Source organism: Microtus pennsylvanicus, chromosome 4 (genome assembly GCF_037038515.1).
Source record: "Microtus pennsylvanicus isolate mMicPen1 chromosome 4, mMicPen1.hap1, whole genome shotgun sequence".
Classification (NCBI taxonomy): domain Eukaryota; kingdom Metazoa; phylum Chordata; class Mammalia; order Rodentia; family Cricetidae; genus Microtus; species Microtus pennsylvanicus.
Window position 1 is genome coordinate 131,122,494 of NC_134582.1, and position 24,428 is coordinate 131,146,921.

The 24,428-nt window shown below is 40.5% G+C and overlaps 1 protein-coding gene across 7 annotated transcripts in view; it reads left to right on the forward strand.

Moving 5' to 3' along the window:
- Positions 1-24,428, forward strand: part of Pter (phosphotriesterase related) — a 64,273-nt gene that overhangs the window by 34,707 nt on the left and 5,138 nt on the right. For 6 of the 7 annotated variants that reach the window (XM_075970508.1, XM_075970515.1, XM_075970509.1 and 3 more), the window contains 3 exons: positions 1,456-1,913; positions 3,577-3,842; positions 21,720-21,860. In XM_075970508.1, the coding sequence (XP_075826623.1) occupies positions 1,482-1,913; positions 3,577-3,842; positions 21,720-21,860 (839 nt within the window). In that variant the 5' untranslated portion in view covers positions 1,456-1,481. The remainder of the gene's footprint in view (positions 1-1,455; positions 1,914-3,576; positions 3,843-21,719; positions 21,861-24,428) is intronic. The other variant, XM_075970514.1, reaches the window with a different exon arrangement.

A 24,428-nucleotide genomic window follows, 5' to 3' on the forward strand; every position in this document is an offset into this window, starting at 1 on the left:
AGCTAGTCTGTTCTCCGTTTTCAGCCTGTTTCTTCGAGTCCGGTGAGCATGGCTGGCCCATCCTCTGATTGGAGCTTCACTTTAGGCAGCGCCGCATTGCTCCTGCCCTCAGCTGTGGGGTCACTGTTCACCAGTTTCAGTGCCTTCTTCCTCTTCATCCAGTTCCTTCCGTTAGGGATGTACACAGAACACAGAAGTGCTGAAATTGGAGTTCTTGCTGTCACTTAGAGCAGCTTGGGCGAATACTTAATCTGTGTCCGAAAAGAAAGTACGTTGGGGACAAAGTTGTCTTTGCTCTTTCAGGGACGGCAGCTGATTTCTGTTTCTGTTGTGTTCTAGCTTCATGTCTGTTGCTGTGACAAATACCTCGGCACACAGGGGAACAAAAGCTTCCTTTAGGTCTGGTTCCAGGTGACAGGCCATCACTGCAGAGAAATCACAGGGGTGGGCACTGAGACTGTTTTCACATTACACCTGGTCAAGCACAGAGAGAAATGAACACATACACATTTGTTGCTTGCTTGTGCCTGCCTCAATTTCTCCACTTTGTTATGGTTCAGGATTCCCCTGCCTGGGGAATGAGTGTTGCCACTCATGATGGGCTGGCTCTTCTTTTGTCAATGGACGTAATTAAGAAAATTCCCTACAGACAAACACACAGACTAAGCCAGTGTAGACAGTTCCTCCTTGAGACTCTCTTTCCAAGTGATTCTAGGTTGGGTCAAGCTGACATTTAGCTTCTAACCATCACAGATAACCTTGTAGTCACTTTCGTTATAACAATGACGTTTTGCTTTTAAGTATTTTGAAGGGTTACTTTCTATGTGCACTAGACAATAAACTCTTGAAAGTGAAATGGTTTGTTTCTTCTTACTTTTAATATTGGAAAAAAAAGGCAGTTATGTATTTCTCCCTCCCCCACTTCTTTTGGGGTCATCCGCAATGAAGCCACGCGGGTTAGGGATTGGATGTCATGCTTCTGGCGCATGGCAGGTCATCAACAGTAGTCCGTCCAGTATGGTAACAAATGGGTAGCACCATGAGGAGAGGCCCCCGTATATTTCATCCAAGTTAAAAGTTATGACATAATATTAATATTAATATATAGCTCAATTTAATGGAAGTTATCGATTATGAAGGAGAATGGTTTTTGTTGATGTATCCAAGAAGCATAGCTATAACTGGGACAAAAAAATAGTAAAATATAAATATGAACTGGATATCAAGAAATTTCTCCAGTAAATAAAGTTGGAATTGCTCTATCGGAGGAGACCTGGCTGAAGCACTGGGGACATACATCTAATCCAGCTATTCCCCCTTGGGGCAGATGATAAATGAGGTCTTATCTCTACTGTCATTGATCCTCCAGACTGTCACATTCACAACCCTCCCCTCACAGACAGATTGCATGTTTGTGTTAAATGTTCTAATTCGGTTTTCCTATTTCCTTTTTAGAGCAAATCCTTGTGACACTGTCAGGAATGTCTTCCCTAAGTGGGAAAGTGCAAACCGTGTTGGGCCTGGTAGAACCAAGCAAACTGGGCCGCACCTTGACCCATGAGCATTTAACAATGACCTTCGACAATTTTTATTGCCCACCTCCTCCATGCCATGAAGCTACCTCCAAGGAGCCTATCATGCTGAAAAATTTATTTTGGATTCAGAAAAATCCTTATTCCCATCAAGAGAACCTCCAGCTGAATCAAGAGACAGAAGCCATAAAGGAAGAACTGTTGTATTTCAAGGCTAAGGGAGGAGGAGCCTTGGTGGAGAACACAACCACTGGGCTCAGCAGGGATGTGCTGACCCTGAAGTGGCTAGCTGAACAAACTGGAGTCCACATCATAGCAGGAGCTGGGTTCTACGTTGATGCAACTCACTCTGCAACAACCAGGGCCATGTCAGTGGAGCAGGTAAACAGTACTACTTATGACGTTTTGTGTAAATTCAGGACAGTCTGAACCCTGGAAATGCCATTGGCTCAGAAGGAACTGGATATGGGACTATAGTTAGCTCACAAAGACAGCTGCCGATTAGGACCCAAATTAGTGAGATTCCATGTCTTTCAAATGTTGAGGAAGGGGCTCTCGACACACTGGTCATTGGCAGCTTTGATGAGTTAATGCTTGGTTTGTACAAATTCTATCAGAACTCAGTGATTCCCCTCAGTCTGCTTGTAAACCTCATTTTTCCATAAGCTTCAGTCGTGCAGCTTTGGCTTTCCCCTCAGGTTTTATAATAACCAGCAATGAAAATTCACAGTAGGGTGAGACTTGGCAGGCATAGACTTGGTACGTTTGCAAATACAGCTTCTTCTCTTATTACAAGCCGGGAGGGGTGGGAGAAGGTCTGTTCTCTTGTTTATAATATTAAGTAAGAATGGGCAGAATAGAAGGAAGCTAAGCTTGCAAGGCTCTGTTGTACATGTGTGTGTTCTCTTGTGAAACACGTGTCAGTTTACATGTGTTTACATACAGAATATATCCTACATATTTTCCATAGCCTGTACAGAATGTCAGGTAGACTCTTGGTGAAACATCTATTGATATTTAAAATAGTTTAATTTAAATTTTCACGTGCATTATGTTCCAATAAGCTTTTAAATGTCTACATCTGTGTGATAGTTGAAGACTAAGCTAATGACTTAAATCCCTAAATGCTACTGGACATAGGAACGAAGTAATGTACACATTGTGGGAATAAAGGAGAGTGTTAAAGAACTTGATAGAGTTGACAGATTCAATGGCATCCATAGCTGTTGTATCCAGATTAAAATAAGGATGCCTCTTCTCAGGCTGAACAGTCTTTCTCTTCTTGTCCCTACAGAGTGTTTAAGCTATGAGTTTCTCAATAGTCTCAGTAAGACACTTAGAATAACTAGTTGAATTTGCAAATTAGTCAAAAATGTGTGATTCATTACCCAATCTTAACTAAAAGAATGTTGGGGTGTGTGTGTGTGTGTGTGAGAGAGAGAGAGAGAGAGAGAGACAGAGACAGAGACAGAGACAGAGAGACAGAGAGACAGAGACAGAGAGAGACAGAGGTGAGAGAAGGAAGAAGGAAGGAAAGAAAGAGAGAGAGAGAGAGAGAGAGAGAGAGAGAAAGAAAGAAAGAAAGAAAGAAAGCAAGCAAAGAAAGGAAAGAGAGGTTAATATATGTGCAAATACATGTCAGGGAACATGTGTGTGGAAGTTGAAGGACAACCTCAGATGTCATCCTTAAGAAAACTGTACCTCTCCTTTGAGATTGGGTTTCTCATTGACCTGGAGCTAATTGATGGTATTAGGCTAAACCAGCTGGCCAGTGAGCCTCTAGGATCCATCCATCTCTGTTTCAGCAGTGCCGGGGTCACAAGAATGCAGCACCTCACCCAGACTTCATATATGAGTGGGGGTGGAACACAGATCTTCATGATTGTGAAACACACTTTTTTCTGACTGAGCCATCCTCCCTGATCCCTGACTCTGAATACAGTTTTGAAAAAATACAGTTCTAAATAAATACCTCTGTATAGTATGAGTTTGTTTGGACGTATTTCACAGTCTATAAAATAGGCTCATTCTCATTCTTCCTCAGCTTACAGATGTCCTTGTCAATGAAATTCTGCACGGAGCTGATGGAACCAGTATCAAGTGTGGAGTTATTGGGGAAATTGGCTGCTCCTGGCCTTTGACGGACAGCGAGAGAAAGGTACTTCAGGCTACAGCTCATGCCCAGGCTCAGCTGGGCTGTCCAGTCATCATCCACCCTGGAAGGAACCCAGGCGCACCGTTTCAGATCATCCGTATATTGCAAGAAGCAGGTGCAGACATCTCTAAAACAGTTATGTCCCACCTTGACAGGTAAGTGGGGTACTTCACAAATCGCTGTAAACCACTGTACAACTCAGGGGTTATTAGAGAAATCACCGGTGATGTGATAAATGAAATACTAATAAGGAGATGCAGTGGCTACCTGGAAGGTTTTTTGTTCCAGTTCTGAGTATTGAGCATAGGGCCTCACACACACTAGCACTGAATCATACCCACAGTCCCTGGAAGGCGGTGTTTATGAAATCTTGTAATGAGCATACACTAAGAAGTGTAGCAGTGTGCATATCCCTCTTGCGTGCCACCTTCTGTCTGAGACATTTTGTAAAGGGACTTCCTTGGTCTTGCATAACTCATCAGAACAGGTCACTACTGACTGCGCCATTTCTTTCTCTTATGATACGATATCATGCACATGCCAATTTGACGTGTTCAGTATTTGCCAACAGCTGGGGTGATACATGCCTCTATAAATACAAATAAAGAGAAAACAAATTGTTTCGCCCTAAAAGGAAAACCAAAAATGTTTCTCCACCCGTTTTTTTTTCTTTGCAACACCTGAATTACGGAAACTGAAATTATTAAGATAATGTCAAATATGGTGTTTCTAATTTTGGCATACTAGAATTTATGGCTGCTGTAACAATTATAACACAGCAATCAACCCAACATAGTGGGCTTTGATTCATGGTTCTGAAGAAGGGAGTCTGAAATCCCAGTGTCACAAAGACTGTGGATGCTCAGAGGCTGCAGGAAGAACCCTCACTTGCTTATTCCATTGTCTGGCAGACCTTGCTGTTCCTCAGCTTGTGGCTGGAAACCTAGTTTCTGCTTCTGCCTTTCCAAGGCCTTGGGTTTATATCTGTTTTCTCTTCAATCTCTAAGGATATTTGATATTGAATTTAGGACCCACTTGTAATAGCATGAACTCAAGTTAAGATCCTTAATTATTATCTACAAATCCTTTTTTTCTGAAATAAGGTCACGTTCAGAGATTCCTAGGGTTAAAACACAGACATGTTTTCAGAATGTGCTACTCAACCTACTACATGTCTTATGAGAGGCTTGGCTTTATAAACAGATGCTTGGCCACTGTTAATACACAAACATGTAACCAATGCTAATCCTAAACCTTTAGAGTAGCCTATTGAAATTAGCATTAGATTGACAAGATTTATAATATAATTCTTCCTCTTTTTAAATTATTGTATTTCTTCTTTGAAAATGTCATACATGTCTACAGCCAATCTTGATCACACCCATCCATCACTCCTCCTCCAACATTATTTTTAATTCCTCCAGTAAATGTCTGTGTTATAATGTTTAGCTTTTGTTTGTCTAAAAAGAGCCTTATTCTGTTTTCGTGTGTGTGTTTGTGTGTTATGGATAATATGATAGAATCAATCATTTCCAATACTCTACTTGCAAGTTACTTTCCTAAGCCCTCAGTGATCATCCATCGTACACTTTTATTGACAACCAGCTGAAACAAGGTGTCCTTCCTTTATAATACTTTGGTTTTAGTTTGTTTGTTCCTTTGCTTATTTGCTGAAATCTTTTACAGCTGTTGTTTTTATTATTCTACATTTTTCTATGACCTGACTCATTGTGGGTTTTGCTTATTTGTTTGATTTGACTTTGGGTTTTTTTTTTTTTGAGACCAGGTTTTTCTGTGTAGCCCTGGCTGTCCTGGAATTAGACAGCCCAGGCTGTCCTCAAACTCAGAAATTCACCTGCCTCTGCCTCCCAAGTGCAAGGGTTTAGAGTGTGCACCACCACTACTCTGCTTCATTGTGTCTTTTCTTATTGTGTACTTAGAAGTCCTTGATATTTTTAGTATAAAGATGTATCTTCCATTACTTCTGAGAAGCTCCACACATTGTCTCTCCAAATATTGCTTATTGTTCATAGTGTAAGTTCCAACCAAATACCAGCAGGACCTTCATAGCTGTCCTTCTTATCCCTGACACTCTCTGATTGTTCCTCCACTTCTCTCTCTGAGCCGTAATTTCTTCAGTTCTATCTATTCACTGTGGTCTTCCCAGCAGAATCCATTGCCCTTTGTGTATTTTCCTTATAATATTAACATAAAGTTTTCTTATTAAATTTCACTTCATTACCTTTCAAATCTGTGTGGTTAAATTTAAGAACTTTTATTTCCTTCAACACATTTTCAGTTTCTTCTTGCTGAAAAATAATGATGAGCATCAAGCCAGGTATGGTGGTGTGTGCCTTCAGTCTTAGCAGAGGTGGGTGTATCTCTGTGTGTTCATGGCCAGCCTGGTCTATATAACAAGTTGCAGGCCAGCCAAGGCTATGCAGTGAGATACTGTCTCAGAAAAAAAATTAAGCCTGCAATATCTCTTTCATAACTGATAAACACAGTTTGTTGTGTTTTTTTATTGGTGTAGTTTGTTATTGACCCACTGTAGAAGGGTCCTGCATAGGAAGTGCTTTTGTATGTCCTAAAGTAAAATGTTTTACTGTGAGCATATCCCACACTCCTAGAAAATTAATATGACAGCTAAATTATCTTTCCTCTTCTTTAAGTGCTTTATTTATTTACTTATTTTTGATGCAGAGTCTTAATGTGTAGTTAGGCTGACCTAAATCCAGACCACCCCCACCTTGACCTTCCAAGCATTAGGCTGCACCTTCATTCTTGGCTCTTCCTTTTTGGTTTTGCTGAGATTTTTTTTCTTGCTTTTGTTGTTGTTGTTTGTTTGTTTTGATTGTTTCTGGCAGGGAGTTAGGTGTCATTGTCAACTTAATTCAACTTTAAATTAAATTTAAAGATGTTTCCTTTTATTTATTATGATAAAATACATGGAACATAAAATTTACCATCTTAAATATTTGAAGCATTTTTTTCAGTGGTGTTCCAAACATTTCTCCCCCATTCTGCTTTTCCTCCCTGTGAATCTGAATGCCACATAATTCAAATGGATGGAAACACCACAGCTTTTGATGGTTGTGTGCATCTCTGACAGGAGAACCTGTCACACATCACACAGCCACTATGACTTCTCACCCTTCCAACAGTTGTGGCTATAGATCCTCAGGATTTCTCTCCCATCTTCCCCACTCGTCAGCTGAGATGAAGACATGCACAGACTCCTGAGAACTCTGTGCCTCAAGGTATCTCCCAACTCCCTATTCCTGGTGGGGAGGGATCTTATTTCTGATGGTGGGGCAGCTTTCCCTGCAGCTCCAGACTGATCTTGCTGCCAGTTCAGTCCCAGCCCTGGCTCCCTTAGTTCCCCAAGTCTGCCATACAGAGCTTACATTGCTCAACCTTATTGCCCATTTTCTCACCTCCTTGTTGCTTCTGCCCCTGAAAAGGTCCTAGCTCTGTGCAGCCCCAACCAGGCATTTAAAAACATGAGGCTTTTTTTCTGTTAAGTTTTTTTCAGTGTTTTACATGGACTCTGTTGGAAAGGTTTCTGTGAACATTTAGTCTGCCACACTGCTTGAAACTAGATCAAGATTTTCCTTAAAGCAGAATCTTACCATCCTTCTTCATTCACAGTTAGACATTAAGTTAGAAAAATTATGCTTGGCACATATAGAAAATAAGTTTTCATTGTAAATTGCAAAATAAACCTGAACTAGCACAATATTTCTTAGTTCATAAAAATCAAACAATATAAAAAAACTACTAGTATTTATTTCCTAGTGGTTGGACTATGTTTTTTTACTAGCATATAACATATATTTATATATATATATACTATTATATATTATATAATATATATAACGATAAAAATGTATGAACTGACTTCCATTGGCTACAAGTTCATTACTTCCCTCTTGGATGGCTCATGACTGAATGGAATTGTTGACCTGACACCACACAAGCCCCAAGCAACCGGCACATCCTGAGGCAGTTGCTAGAGCAGTCACCCACTCTGCACCCATGGTATGAATAGTCTGAGATTCTAGTGCAAGACAAAGAAATACATGGGAATATTTCTATGGGGAAGCAACCAGGGAAAATGGCTTTTGAAAACAAACCAAATAAAGTAACAGAAAAAAAGTCAGGAGGCAGATGTAGGAAGAGGTGGCTATTTGAAGTGACTGCTCACAGCAGACCAGTTGCTGGACTGGAGTTTGCTAGGTCAGCTTCCACAGGCTGCCTGAGCTCTGCTGGGCAGTACGTACAGTCTGATCTGTGCTGGAGGAGCAGGAACTTCAGCTCTTTGTAATGGGGACAGCACACAAAAGAGCTGGACACAATGTGGAATACATAAAAAAGGAGAGCAATTCCTAAAACACAGCCTTTAAAGCTTCCCAAAGCAAACCTAATGCCATTTCATTCTCCCACCGTGTTTCTGGGCATAGTACAGAAAAGGTTCTAAAGCTGTGCTTTGTTAAGTTTGGGAGGGAGTAGCTTGGGGTGGCCGCTGTGTCTTTTACCTCACTTAGGAACACAGGGGTTTGGGACTGAGCAGGGTGATCTTCAGCCTTGACTACATGCAAAATTACTTTAGGTTTTCCCTTCAAATGTAGATTTCATTTGGGAGAACATAAACATAAAATATTTTAGTGTGCTCGCAAAACTATGGAAGCAGTGAAATATTCCTGAAGCTTTATGAAATCTGCATGAGGATTTATCCAAGACAGGAAGCCAGCAAAGCCTGTGTGCGCGCACACACAGACACACACACACACACACCACTGCAACAATAAGAACTCTTCTCATGGTTATCCAAAGGGGGCAATTGAAATGCTGAAAAGAAAGAGTTAATGGATGACCATCTCCTTGAAGACCTCCAAAGCACACTGTTACCATGTGACCATTGCTTATCAGCTTAAGGTCATTAAATAGGCAACAACTTGATAAAATAAATCGGCCATGTTCCAAGCTCTCCTCCAACCATCTGTTTCCCTAAGGCCCATGAGTCTGTGGAAGAGCTGTTTGACTGCTATGAATTTAACCCTTAGGGACATCAAAGGGGGCTGTCCTTGACAGTGGCTACCCAAAGTCAACATCTATTAGAGAATAGCAGTATCCCTGTGTTCTTGTATGGGATTTTAATGGGGGAATTCTTTGCACCATTAAACATTTAATAATAATTTGACCACCTGCAGAAACTCTAGCCACACTTCCAGGTAGAGCCTATCAGCATCACCACCTTGGGGCAGGTCTAATATGGGCTATGTGTGTTTCAAGAATGCCCCCCACAGTTCTTCTTTTTGTCAAGCCTGTTCAAACAGGATTTACTGTCAATGCCCTATTAGAGTACTTGTAACCATACATACACAACAGAATTATTTCTTTACCAGAGAGAGCTCAAAGGGGAAAAAATAAAAAACATCGTCCAAATAACAAATACTTGGGAACAATTTGCCAATTCAAATGTTGAGCTTCCTGGAGGGCAACAGACAGGTGCTATGCCTAAATCTTTCTTCATCTTGGATATCTATTTAACAAGCCAGAGAGTTTTGATGAACATCCAGGGTCTGATTAGGGGTTGTATAATTAAGTGTAGGCAGATAGATAGCTCATCACTCTCTTGGAAAACTGCTCCCTGGGGAAGGGAAAGGAATTTGACCCAAGGGTATCTGAAAGACCGGAAGGAAAAACTCAGGAGTGCTCCAAAAACATTTTGTTCTCTTTGCCTTTGATCACACACGCCAAATTGGCCAAACCCTTGGAAGGATACAAATCTGACACTTTTTTCCCATGCTGCTAATTAAATGAAAGGAGTGGAATATCACTTCATCCATCCAGCAAATATTTGAGTGACTAATTACCATATGTATGTATCAAACATTGGGCTGCAGTTCTGTCAAAGTGATTATTGAATTATAATTATGGTGCCTTTTCACCTTAAGATTTTCTTTGAAAAGGCACAAAAAAATAATTCTGCAAGATCCTTGGAGCTGTACACTTTTAATTCCTACAAATTCTAATGAATTAATTTGAAATCATTCAGAACCAGTTCCAAGCAAATGTCTGGCAAATAGGAACTGAACAAAACATCTTTGTATTGCTAAATAGTACAGTAGCATTCTTGCAGAAGAATAACTGGAGCCCTGTGCACCTACAGAGGTGTGCAGTGTTCTGAGGCCTGTAAATACAGCTCCATTTCTTAACAGTTTATAGTTAGGAGGAGGCATGTACATGCATTGCAGACATGACATACAAAATGCATCCAGACAAATGAGGGTGCATTTTGTAGCATGTGCAGCCCATGCATTTAATATACAGGAAAAACAATGTCAGTCTGTTTGGCTGAGATCCAACCAGAGTGAGAAATTAAAGAAATTGGTGAAGGCAACAAAGGAGGAGCAAGTAAGAACTTTTAATAAAAAATACTTATGAATAACACTTTCTTTCCTACAATGACTAATACTCACTGGCATGGCCTCTGTTTCATCAGAACAGACAATTCACTGTGTAGTGTGTGTACATCACATACATGATAACCTGGGGACTTTTCGACATGGCATCTTTGTTGCTTTTGTGTACATGTGGATTCTGATAATGCATTTCATATAAAATATACATTTTAAGAGAGTCCTTACTGATTCAGACCTTGAATATATTTTGAGTCAAAGTTATGTGATGACATTGGCTACAGTGATTCTTTCACTCATGCAGCAGAGATGGGAACTAGAGAGAGGGGATGAAGTTGGGTTCCCTGGTTTCATGTTTTGTTTACTTGCTGTGACTTTCGAAAGTTTTTTTAAGCCTCCAAATTTGTTTGTTCAAAGGGGTTAAAGAAAAACATTTGTGTATGTGCGCATGCCGTGTGCACATGGAGGCCTGAGGAAGACATCAGGTTCTCCTTGAGACAGGGTCTTTCACTCAATCTGCCACCAGGCTGGTGGCCAGTAAACCCTAGCAAGTCTCTTGTCTCTAGTTCCCACAGCACTAGAGATAGAGGTGTGTTGCCACACCTTGCTTTTACATTGGTTCTGGGGATCTGAACTCAGGCCCTCTTGCTCACATAGCAAGTACTCTTTCCCACTGAACCAACTCCCCAGCCAAGAAACATATTTTTAACCCTTATAGTGCCATATAACTGCCCTTGTATTATTGCTTACCATGGTTTCCCTGCAAGATGGAGCCTAATTAAAAGACAGACCCAGAGATGGAAAGAAGAAAGAAATCCAGCCAAGCCTTACACAAACTGAAAGACAACTTAACACCTATGTACAGATCCTGTCCAATAAAATAAAATTATGCTATAATGGTATTTGATATGTTCATGCACCCCAAATTGCTATTTGTGGAACTGCTGGTATCACGGCAAAAGGCTGCTCTGGTCATATGTTCTTCTCGGCCCGTTCTAGCCACCCAAACCTTGCACTATTAATTTTTTTCCTGAAGCAATTTGTCATGACTCTGACACCATTCACATGAAAGGTGACATTTTAACAAATAGGATTGTCGTGTCTATGAGATTTATCTTCGCTGTCCTCAACACTGTCATCCCCTGAACTGTGGACTGGCGAACATGAAAAGTGTAGCCTCTTTTGTGCTGTGTGACAGCTGGAGAGTTCACCGGCAAAAAGCCCTTTTTGGGGTATATAAACTGTGAAGTGCCTTCCTGGGGTGTATAAACTGTGAAGTGCTTTTTCAAATTAAGGTTTAATTACACTTTGCAGTTCGGAGCCACCTTCTGGTTTTAGTCTAATTTAAACAAGTGTTTTTCTTCCTTGTGCCCTCTGTTCCTTTTACTGAAACCTTTTAAGTCATAATATTTAAAAGTGTGACTCAGATCTACCTATGATGTCAGCAAACAGGGACTTGCCCCACCAGAACTGGGAAGTGTGGAAGATGTTTATCAAAATGTAGAAAAATGGCAGTTGAAATTATTTTCTTCTTAGCTTTTATTCCCAGTTAATCACTAACATTGAAATGCTGGCCCATAAAAAGATGTCAAAAAGAATCTTACAAAATATGTACATTGATATTTAAACACCTCAAATACAGTCATGAGAAATACATTATTCTAATAATGTGCCATTCTAAGTGATAAACTCGAGTGAAACTCAAATGCTTTGTAAACATTTAATTGAAATACAAAATTGTCTTAAGATCTGTTGGCAATATTTACTCCTCATATTTTTGACATTTACTTTTAATTAATTAAAATTCATTAACTAGTATCTTCCATCCCCATGGTTACAAAAGTAGAATACAGACCACATGTGAGGCCCTTGCTTCAATACCCAGAACCTTGTCCAAAATTAGAGGTTTTTAAATCTTTTTATTGAGTTAAGCCTGCCGTGAGCAGTGTAGAGCATAAGGAGAGTATTTGGTAATTATTTCCATTTCTTGAGCCTGGGCTCATGCTGTAACCCACCGGAGCTACCCTGAAATCAACAGTGTATCCCAGAGTCGCCTTGAAATCCTGAACCTCTTGCCGTAGCCTTCAGGGTTCTGGAATTGTAGACATGAGCCACCAGGCCTGACTTCAGTATTAGTTTATTAGATTATTTTCATTGGACTGTAATGAGTTATGTATTTTTGTAAAATGTCATCCAAGTTGTTAAAAATATACTTTAGGTTATTAAATGAAGATTTCTAGTTGAATTTAGTAATTTAAAGTAGTTATTGAAATTTTTGTTGTATAATTAAACATTCGACATACTCTACCTGTGAAAATATTTCTTGACTTTAAAGTGAAAAATTCAAGGGATCAGGGGAATAAATAAATTACTTTTTTGGTATTTAGTTTTTATAGTGAGCATTTATCAAAATTCAGTTTTTACTAAAGCAGCTGCATGTATGAATGTCTATCTTTGACCGTATGCACCAACTTTTAAAATTTCGCTTGATCAAGAATATACGACTTTGTCGGCTTTCTGGGGGTGTAGCATTGTTGTTGCCTTCTAACTTTAATCCGTGGTGATCTGATAAGACACAGGTGGACACTGATATTTTTTTTTGTATCTGTGGAGGTTTCCTTTGTTTCCGAGTATGTGGTCAATTTTCGAGAAGGTTCCATGAGCTGCAGAGAAAAAGGTATATTCTTTCCTATTTGGGTGGAGTGTTCTATAGATGTCTGTTAAGTCCATTTGCTTCATTACCTCCAATAATTCTCTATTAGGTTTCTCTCTGAATGACCTGTCCATTGGAGAGAGAGGTGTATTGAAGTCTCCTACTATTAGTGTGTGTGGTTTGATGTCTGCCTTGAGTTCTAGTAATATTTCTTTTACATAAGTGGGTGCTTTTATATTAGGGGCATAGATATTCAGGATTGAGGCGTCATCCTGTTATGAGTATAAAGTGTTATGAGTATAAAGTGTCCATCTTGATCTCTTCTGATTGATTTTAGTTTGAAATCAGTTTTGTTAGAAATTAGTATGGCCACACCTGCTTTTTTCTTAGGACCATTTGCTTGAAACACCTTTGCCCAACCCTTTACTCTGAGTAGATGCCTGTCTCTGTGGTTGAGATGTGTTTCTTGCAAACAGCAGAATGTTGGATCCTGTTTTCGTATCCAATCTCTTAGCCTGTGCCTTTTTATAGGTGAATTGAGACCATTAATATTAAGTGATATTAATGACCAGTGGTCATTATACAATAAAGGATCGTTTGGAGGCATTACCATCCCTGACTTCAAACTCTATTACAGAGCTACAGTATTGAAAACAGCTTGGTATTGGCATAAAAACAGAGAAGTCGACCAATGGAATCAAATAGAAGACCCGGACTTTAACCCACAAGCCTATGAACACCTGATTTTCGATAAAGGAGCTAAAAGTATACAATGGAAAAAAAGAAAGCATCTTCAACAAATTGTGCTGGCATAACTGGATGTCTATCTGTAGAAGAATGAAATAGATGCATATCTATCACCATGCACAAAACTCAAGTCCAAATGGATTAAAGACCTCAATATCAGTCCGAACACACTGAACCTGATAGAAGAGAAAGTGGGAAGTACTCTACAACACATGGGCACAGGAGACCACTTCCTACATATAACCCCAGCAGCACAGACATTAAGGGCCTCATTGAATAAATGGGACCTCCTGAGACTGAGAAGCTTCTGTAAAGCAAAGGACACTGTCACTAAGACAGAAAGGCTACCCACTGACTGGGAGAAGATCTTCACCAACTCTGCAACTGACAAAGGTCTGATCTCCAAAATATATAAAAAACTCAAGAAACTAAACCGTAAAAGGCTAATCAACCCAATTATAAAATGGGGCACTGAGCTGAACAGAGAATTCTCAACAGAAGTTCAAATGGCCAAAAGACACTTAAGGTCATGCTCAACTTCTTTAGCAATCAGGGAAATGCAAACAAGACAACTTTAAGATACCATCTTACACCTGTCAGAATGGCTAAAATAAAAAACATCAATGATAGAGAGGTTGTGGAGAAAGGGGTACACTCATCCATTGCTGGTGGGAATACAAACTTGTGCAACCACTCTGGAAAGCAGTGTGGCGGTTTCTCAGGAAATTCGGGATCAACCTACCCCTGGACCCAGCATTACCACTCTTGGGAATATACCCAAGAGATGCCCTATCATATGACAAAAGTATATGCTCTACTATGTTCATAGCAGCATTGTTTGTAATAGCCAGAACCTGGAAACAACCTAGATGCCCTTCAAAGGAAGAATGGATGAAGAAAGTATGGAATATATACATATTAGAGTACTACTCAGCAGTAAAAAACAAGGACTTTGTGAATTTTGCATGCAAATGGATGGAAATAGAAAACACCATCCTGAGTGAGGTAAGCCAGACCCAAAAAGAGAAACATGGGATGTACTCACTCATATTTGGTTTCTAGCTATAAATACAGGACATTGAGCCTATAATTAGTGATCCTAGAGACGCTAAATAAGGAGAACCCAAAGAAAAACACATAGGCATCCTCCTGAATATTAACCTTTATCAGGCAAGGAAAGGATTCAAAGACAGAGACCCACATTGGAGCACCAGACTGAAATCTCAAGGTCCAAATCAGGAGCAGAAGGAGAGAGAGCACGAGCAAGGAACTCAGGACCACGAGGGGTGCACCCACACACTGAGACAATGGGGATGTTCTATCGGGAACCCACCAAGGCCAGCTGGCCTGGGTCTGAAAAAGCATGGGATAAAACCGGACTCTCTGAACATAGCGGACAATGAGGACTATTGAGAACTCAAGAACAATGGCAACGGGTTTTTGATCCTACTGCACGTACTGGCTTTTTGGGAGCCTAGGCAGTTTGGATGCTCAACTTACTAGACCTGGATGGAGGTGGGTGGTCCTTGGACTTCCCACAGGGCAGGAAACCCTGATTGCTCTTTGGGCTGACGAGGGTGGTGGACTTGATTGGGGGAGGGGGAGGAAATGGGAAGCGGTGGCGGGGAAGAGACAGAAATCTTTAATAAATAAATAAATTTTAAAAAATAAAAAATAAAAAGAAGCACTCCATAAAAAAAAAAAAGAATATACGACTTTGTGGGAAATGCAGTCCGTACTTCCTCCTATGCTAATTCAGTTAGCGAGCGAGGCAGAGCTCTCTCTCCACAGTTCCCAGCCTCTGCCTCGGGAGTCCATAGATCTAAATGCCTGCTGACTTATGCACAACAGAAGGGGAGAACACTGGACCAGGTACTGGAAGACCAGGCTTGCCTATGCTTCCTTTGCAGGAGCCATCTTCGGTTTCCGACTTCTGTAATGACATTTCGTGTGCCGTAATTATATATTCAGTGCATGGTGTGCTTCGGAACCTGCTCCTCCCATGTTCTTGGAATCACTTACTTCAGCTAATTAGTTGCCCCGCGTTCATCCCCCATCCCTGTCACTGTACTGAAGGTCCGCAGTGGTTCACCCCAGCTGCTTGCTGCTCTTCTTATTCTCACCGGTGGCGGTGCTATTCACACCAAGGCTTTCTCCTCTCTTTGAAGTCCAGCCATACTACCATGTACCTGCCTTACAGAGATCTGCAAAAACAGCTTTTCCTATCCACTTTACTCTTATTGCCTGAAACCAGTCCTTCACTTGTCACCTGAATGAACTACTGTGAGTCTCCCAAAAAGGACTCGATTCCTTGGCCTTCCTGCAGAATCTGGTCTCTAGAATCAACTAAACGCATCTTCCCTAATACATCCCTGACTATAATCCTTCCTCTGACCTCAAGCCCTTCAGTTAGTACCCTCTGCTTAGACACAAAATCCAAATATTTTGGTTCAAATGCTTTAGTGCCCACTTCGTGCTCTACTCGATCTCCCATAATTCTCGAGAAACTGTTTCAGGTGTCCTGTGCCTCCAGGCTCTCATACAAATGTGACCGTCTACTGTAATATTATTATATTTCTTGTGTCTGTTTGGAAGAGTATTCTGTCAGTATGCAACTCACCAAAGTTTTTCCTGAACCAGACAAGATGCCTTTTTGTCTTTTTCTATTTGCTAGCCTCATTCTTAGAAGTATCATGTATCATGATACTTGGTAATTCTGTTTAGGTGTCTCTTTTCCTTAGTAGATACTAATTTTTCTGAAGGACAGGACTATGTGCTATTTGTCTTTTGTTTTCCAGCTCATGGGTTATGCTAATAGAAGGCCAACAATATCTTACTAATTTGAGAGATGAGTGGATGCTTTATTGGGCATATGGATAGATGGATATGGTGGGTGGATGGATGGATGGATGGATGGATGGATGGATATATGAATGGTGGGTGAGTGGATGAATGGATGGATGTTTTCTCTCTCATGTACTTCATCTTTGATAAGCTATTGCCTTACTTCCAAGAGCAATAAGCTCCTTTCTTAACTCTCAACAGGTGTTCCTCCTGATTGAGTACCTCTTATGCAACACCTGAATCCTACCTAACTTTGTGTAAATGAGATACTTCAAGACTCAAGCGAATCCCTTCATTCACTGTTCTTTCATGATATCTTGTACTTATTTGCACTACAAAAACTCTGGAACATTTAATTGTAATTATTGCTTTAAAACATCTGTCTTCTTCCACAGACTTTGTTACTATGGAGGACTGAAGGTTTTTATTCATATTTGCATTCCCAACATAAAGGATAACAAAAGACAGGTAACAGTAAATGTCTGCTAAGTTAATTCACAGAGCATAACTGGACCATGAAATGACAGTGTGCTTGGGAGTTCTGTGACCCGGGAGCCTCCAGACAAAGAGCAAGTGCTGCTGCCTTCTTTGTGGCAATCATGAATCACAACCTTTTTTTCCTGACTCTTAGCTCTTCTACACAAAGGCCCCAAACCTTGTCCAAATTGTCATTTTATTCAGGGTACATTTTGACATTAAATTAAACCCCTCATGACATGACAAGAACTAGAATAACAGAGGGAACAGGAAGAATAACAAAATCAGTGTTCACATGCATGTTGACTCCAGCCTTGAAAGGCTAGGAGGCTAGGTAAACTGTAAGTCTGTTCTGAAAATGAAGACAGATCACTCCAGATGCCTTCTCCTAGGAGGATGACAATACATTCTTTATTTAATATATATTTTCATTAAGTTAATGTGTGTTCCTTCTATAGATTTGTTTTTTTATAACTTATAGTATCAATCTACTAGCTGAAGAACAAAGTTTAAATTATGCAGAAGATGAAATTATATCATAGGAGTGACAAGAACAAATACTTAGGTCTGATTTTCATGCTGGGATTCCTGAGACACTTCATAAATGGCAAAGAAGTCATTTCTTTCATCAAAAGATCTTGACTATTGAATTTAAGAACTCTTTTAACAATTTTTATTTTACATATACAGAAATATATATGTGTGTGCACATATGTAGGTATATATATATTTATAGACATGTGCATACCATGATCTATGTGAGTAGGTTAGAGGATAATTTGTGGGAGCCACTCATTTCTATAATGTGGGTCCTTGGTATGAGGTTGTCAGGCTTGGTGACAAGTGCCTCTACCCAGGAAGCAACCTTGGAAGACCAGAAGTTCTTTTATATGTCATAGATGAAACTTTATCTTAAAATCTATGGATTCTTGGAGTAGATAAGAATAGAGTTCTTCATGGATATGAAATATGGAAGGCAGAGGACTCTGAGGTTAGCACCTTCACTTCTATAAGGTGTCCTCTGAAGTCACTGATGGCTGGAAGACTGGAGATCTCACCTGACAGACTTCAAGTAGAGTCCTTTTTTTTCCATATTGACATTTGAGAACAACTCTTCTCAAAGCAAAATCATTTGTGTAAACAAAGCCGCAATGGTCTGATTGCAGTCTCGGTAAATCATCCAAATGAGTGTCAGTTTCACATAGGTAAGTGACCTTGTTAAAGTTTAAGGAGCTGTGGGTGGGTGAGTCTTTTAGATGTCAATGTCAGGAAGTCTGTTTCTCCACAGAGTAAGAGTCAATGGCATTGAACAGAGCTTCTCTGGTGAGCAGGTATTCTCAGCATGGATGAGGCTGGTAGAAGTGGATGCCTCCTGAGCACAGACCAGTCTGTGTTTCATGACAACACCACTGGGAGCTGGGTATTTATCTCTTCTGAGATTTACCTTTCCCATCTGTAAAATGGAGATATGCATATTATATATATTTTATTAAATACCAAGTGTTCTCCCTTCCTTGCCCACATACTCCCACGTGGTCCCCATTTTTTCACACATAGTTTCAAGATAGTGCAGGAGGAGAATTAGGTGCCAAGCTTTAAAATGACATATACTATACCTGTATTCAGTCCATATAGTTTTTCCATTGAGCGAAGAGAGGGTAACAGGGCAAGTTGTGTGTTGTGATGATGACTAAAATAACGGCTTCCAACTTTGAAATGAGTTTAGCACATTACCTTGATATCAGTTCTCTAGTTCATCAATGAAATCAAGAACCTATGGGATTGTGGAAAACATTAAATGAGATTTAAAAAAAACAGCACAACGGCTAGGCGTGCACGTGTGAGTTTGCATGTACATGCATGTAGAGCCCAGAAGTCAGTCCTGGGTGCTGGCCCTCAGGGGCTGCTTGCCTTGCTTTTGGAGACTGGTCTCTCACTAAGACTTGGGACTTGCCAGTTAGACCAGATGGCCTGGATGGCCAGCTCCAGGTATCTGCCTCCATCCCCTTCCTCGGCACTGACATGACCAGATTCTGCCACAGTGCATGGTTTTTGATGTGGTGTCGGCCATCAGTCCCAGGTTCTCATGTTTGCGCAGCAGACACTTCACCAGCTTGAGCTGCCCTCACCCAGTCCCTAGTTTTTCTTTCAATTGAAACTAAAGATTTTCCTGTGGCTTGATATCTACTGTATTTTCTGTTGTTACCTACCGTGCATGCCTTAATACATTATTTAAAATGTAGAAAACTTAATTTGGGGGCATTGGGCCAAAAGAAGAAAGGAAAATAATCTAATCTGGCCTGTCAGTATCTCCAGCCTCCCTGGCTTTCTTGTCTAGTGGCTTGCCTGTATTGGGTAATCAACAATCCAAATTTGACTCAAAAGAGAAAATACTAATCTTAATCTCTTCTCCCTCCTGTTATTTTAATTGTGTATATTTTGTTTCTAAACATGGTTCTTTGGGAAAAACAGAATATGTTTACTACAGAAAAACACATCCTTTTAGCTCAGTAAGTTTGGAAGCAGAAGTCTGTCGCCATGGTGAAAAGGTAGAGAAGGAGTGGTGTTAATAGACCTTAGCACAGTGGTGATTCGGGTTTTAAAGTATGAAAGAAAACCTCCTTAGTTTCCCCCTAAAACAGCACCCTGAGCTCTAAGTTGGGTTAAATTGGTGAAAGAGAAAGGAGCCAACCATACCATGATCGCTCAGAATGGCCCAGAAGCATGGGAAGTAGGCACCCCTTACCTTCACAGCACATGGGAGCCTAATTAGTTCTCCACTGTTTGGGGGAAAAGCTTTGAAATACTTCTGAATGCTTAGTAGCAGAATCACAGACATGTAATCATGCGCTCTAATTCTTGGCCCCTGACGTTGCCAAAGTGGTACAGCATCAGTGCGCGTAAGAACCTCCAAGGTAAGAATGAGCTGTCATTTCTATTTCTTCTCCAGGCTAATTTTGGGCCCCAAGCAGTCACTTCCTCTCTAGACCTTCATGCCATGTCTGAGTTTCTCTCCCTGGATTATTTTCCACACTGTATTCTGGCAGGGTCTATTTATTCTTTCCTGTTCCTCCATGTGATTGAATGTCTAGAGTTATTCAGGGGTAATATAATTTATTCCTTTTTAGTGGTTATAAACTAAATTTCTTTAGATATCTTTTGCTCTGTCCTCTGTTGCCCTGTTTGTATTATCTTAATTTTTCCTATCCATTCATTTACATGGTTGTATCCTAAAATAAAAACTTTTAATATACCTATTAATCTGACAAGATATTGATAAATATTAAATTTTATTTTAAGAATACATATATATGTATATTAGTGGTATATTGCATGTTCATATGAGTATGTAAGTATAAGCTCATACATGGGCATGTGCCTCTGGATGCCAGAGGTTGATGTTGAGGGTCATAGATGTTCATGAGTATGGGCACATATGTGTGTAAGCTCATGTATGGACATGTGCCTCTGATGCCAGAGGTTGATGTTGAGGGTCATAGATGTTCATGAGTATGGGCACATATGTGTGTAAGCTCATGTATGGACATGTGCCTCTGATGCCAGAGGTTGATGTTGAGGGTCATAGATGTTCATGAGTATGGGCACATATGTGTGTAAGCTCATACATGGGCATGTGCCTCTGATGCCAGAGGTTGATGATGCATAGATGTTCATGAGTATGAGCACATATGTGTGTAAGCTCATGTATGGACATGTGCCTCTGATGCCAGAGGTTGATGTTGAGGGTCATAGATGTTCATGAGTATGGGCACATATGTGTGTAAGCTCATGTATGGACATGTGCCTCTGGATGCCAGAGGTTAATGTTGAGTTTCATCTTCAGTTACTTTTCACCTTAATTTTTGAGTCATGTGTTTTGTTTTTGTTTTTCCATTGGAACTGGACCTCATCAATTCAGGCATGCTGGCCACTGAGATCCCGGAGTCTACTAATCCACTACCCCTCACCCCCACCCCCTGTTCCGGCTCTAGGGTTACAGATCTACTGCATCTGCACTCTCCTTTTTTTGTTGCTGGGGATCTGAACCCAGGTCCCCAAGCTTCTGCTTTAAGCACTTCACAGACGGAGTCATCTCCCCAGCCCCCTAAATATATTATTTTTATGGATATTTCCCCTTTCAAAACTGTTGCAATGAAGCTCACCTCATGTAGGCTTTGGAGTTAATTTTGGAGTCATTTCTCAAGAAAATCACCCTGCTGCCGCCATGCAGCAAGAGTTTCCTGTTTCAGCCAGACTGGCATTATGAACCTAACTGGTCAGGTGAGAACAGATACCAAATACATTTAATAGCTTTCATAGCTCATGGCAGTCCTACCGGATGAAAATACAGGCTAAAAAGATTTTTAGAAGGATATGGAACATATCCTAAAAACCATTCTGAAGGAGAGTTATACAATTCTGCTTGGCTAATAGCAGAAAAATTGATGTAAGGACTAGTTTCTAAGGACTGTAGAAATGTAACTTCATTTTCTAGGTATGTTTCCATATTTCTGGTAATTAACTGAACTTAGTTTAATTGAAGTTGAACAACATAATGGCCATGTGTTTTATGACATTTATTTTATGTATGTGTGTGGGCATATTCATCCAGGGGGTACAGAGTTCAGAGGGCTCCTTGTGAAAATCAGTTCTTTCATTACACCATGAGCATCCTAGGAATTGAACTTGGGTCATCTGGTTTGGCAGCTAGTGCTTACGATACCCACTCAGTCATCTTTCCAGTCCCTAAAGTATTATATATGTATATATATATATATATATATATATATATATATATATATATATATATATACATACACAGGATACATGTAGAGAATATGTTTTTAATAACAGCATTAGCAATATGTCTGTTTTATTGTCTCTAGGTCTATATTTAGTAAGAAGGAGCTACTGGAGTTTGCTGAACTTGGCTGCTACTTGGAATATGATCTCTTTGGTACGGAGCTCCTTAATTACCAGTTGAGCCCAGATATCGATATGCCTGATGATAACAAAAGAATTAAAAGGTAAATATGCTGGAGTCTCTCATCACATTCTCTTCTGCCAGTCCTTTGGGCTTGTCATATCTGGGTGAGTATTAGCAAAGATGTGGAAAATAGTAAGCAGGCTGAAGCAGCATTGGCAGAGAAAAATAGATCTGAGCTGTTCCAGGGAGAAAATCTTTATATATTATTTCAAGAGGAAAATGAGTCATAGTAAGTAGGCTAAAGCTATCAGAGCCTTCGAAGCTCAGTGCAGATGGACAGCTGACTGGGGACAGGCAGTGCCCTCCCTTTGCCATGACAGGGAGAGAATGAAAGCCATTCCCCCTCTTACCCATAGTGGAACCAGTTCTTCCTTCCTCGGGTTGATCTCCCTCAAGCCAAGATTTTCTGCAACTCTCATTTTAAATGCTTTATTTGATGTGTCCATTAAGGTGGGGATTACAACTTAAATGATAAAATGCCACATGTCAACACCATACATCACACTGTCCCAACTTAGTCTAATGTGTGATAAAGCAAACCATGACAGAATTCATTCTTTGATAAAATTGAAGATGGCTACATTGTTTGGTGTTGGTCACAGAGTGGCATGAATATTGAAGATTAAATGAGCCAAGATAGGGAGTCAGAGAGGAGAAATATGTCTGAGATTGACAAAGAAGACTTTACTTTAGGAGTATCTTAGTATTGTTATCCCTAAAATAATAACTAATATCAGAGTGTGAAGCTCAGAGCTGGGATCTGGAATGAGATATAAAAGTAGGCATAATCAATTGTTCAAATCTTGGGAATATGTAAGATTGTGGAGAGAAGAAAGAGGATAGAGACCTGTGAGCACAGGTACTGAATAGATGGAATCAGTAACAGCATCTTAGGGACAGGTAGGAAGACATGTTTTCAAGCTGATACCATCAGGGGAAATGTAATGGATCTCAGTGAGAAGACAGGCTTAAGCCAAAAGCTTGGACACCTACAATAGGCAGCAGATATCAAGAAGGACCAAGGTTGAAGGATAACAACTGGATTGCAAATTAGGAGACTCTGGTGGTCAGGAAGTGTGGTCTCAGTAGAAGGCTTGAGAAATGAGTAGGTGTTAAGGAAGCAGGCAGGGAACGTGAAGCTACTCCTTACAAAACTGCAGTAGTGGAGAGAAACAGGAAGCTGGACCAACGCTGGAAGATAACAGGTGGGCCATGGAAACATTTTCCAAAGTTGAACAGTTTATAAAGCTAAGATCAGAAGTTGGGAAGGACAGAGACAGAAAGAATATGTCCAAGAAAGAATGGTAATTCTAAGAGATTAATACACGCTTTACGTATAATACAGCACACAGAGTTTTTCCATGAACGCCTGGTACTGCTTATGAAAATATTCAATGAATGTTCACACAAAAATGTCTGGGAAGATAAGAAATGTAGAGTCAGGTGCTTAAGGAGGCAAATAGGTGGAATTTGGGGAGTGAGGTGAACATTATTTGAGAGAGTATTTCTCCTCTGAATTGGAAAAGCAGGACACAAACAATAATGTTGATAAGATAAGTGTCTTAGCAAGAATATCCAGAACTGAAGCCAAATACTTTTTGGTATATGAGGGTCTTCTTTCTGTGTGTTGCTTTCATTGGTCAAAAAAAGAAACTGCCTTGGCTTTTTGATAGGGCAGAATTTAGATAGGTGGAGTAGACTGAACAGAATGCTGGGAGAGCCATGGCTCTCCTCTTCAAGACAGATGCTGGTTAGACTCATGCCAGTAAGCCACAGTCAAGTGGCAATACACATTAATGGAAATGGGTTAAACTAATATGTGCGAGTTAGCCAATAAGGGGCTGGAGATAATGGGCCAGGCAGCGTTTAAATGAATACAATTTGTGTGTTGTTATTTCGGGGTATAAGCTAGCCAGGCGGCCAGGAGCCAGGCGGGAAGCCGCCTGTCGCTGCTTTTACTACAACCTTTGTGCTATCCAGTCTTGGTGGGAGGCAGACATGATTTTCTCCTGAGAAAGAAGGGGTAGATTAAAGGCAAGGTCCTCTGGGGCACAGGGAAGAGCAGGAATGGGTACTGGTTTGCATGCATATTCTGAGACCCATTTGACCCTGGAAATCATGATGCATGACTGTGTGTTGGCACAAGTGCTCATGGTTTGTTGTTTGCTTTCCCAAATGAGGTTTTCAGTATTGATAATAGTGTAAGTGGAGCACTGTGGGTAGAAGCATTAAATGTGCACACATAAAGAAATCTAGATTGGAATTTTTTTCTGAAGGCTGCAGTTGGTAGCAAAGGAAGGGTTGAAAAATGAGGGGCAGGGAGTCAAAGCTGGAGGTAAGATATGAAGAAATATGTACATATTTAGAAATAACATAACAGAAAAGTTAAGCTGTAGACTTTAAAGAAGTGGGTGAGCACATGCAGTAGGGCAGGGTGAGTGGAGACAGTACCAAGAGGCTGAGTGGCCAGCATGGGAAGCTGAAGATTAAGATTCAGAGAGAGAGAGGGGTCCTGTGATAACAAGGACCAAAGTAGAAACCTGCTGGAATGGGAAGTGTAGAAGGAGTGGCGGGCTGCGTTCCCGGCACCTGGCCACCCGCATGGCTA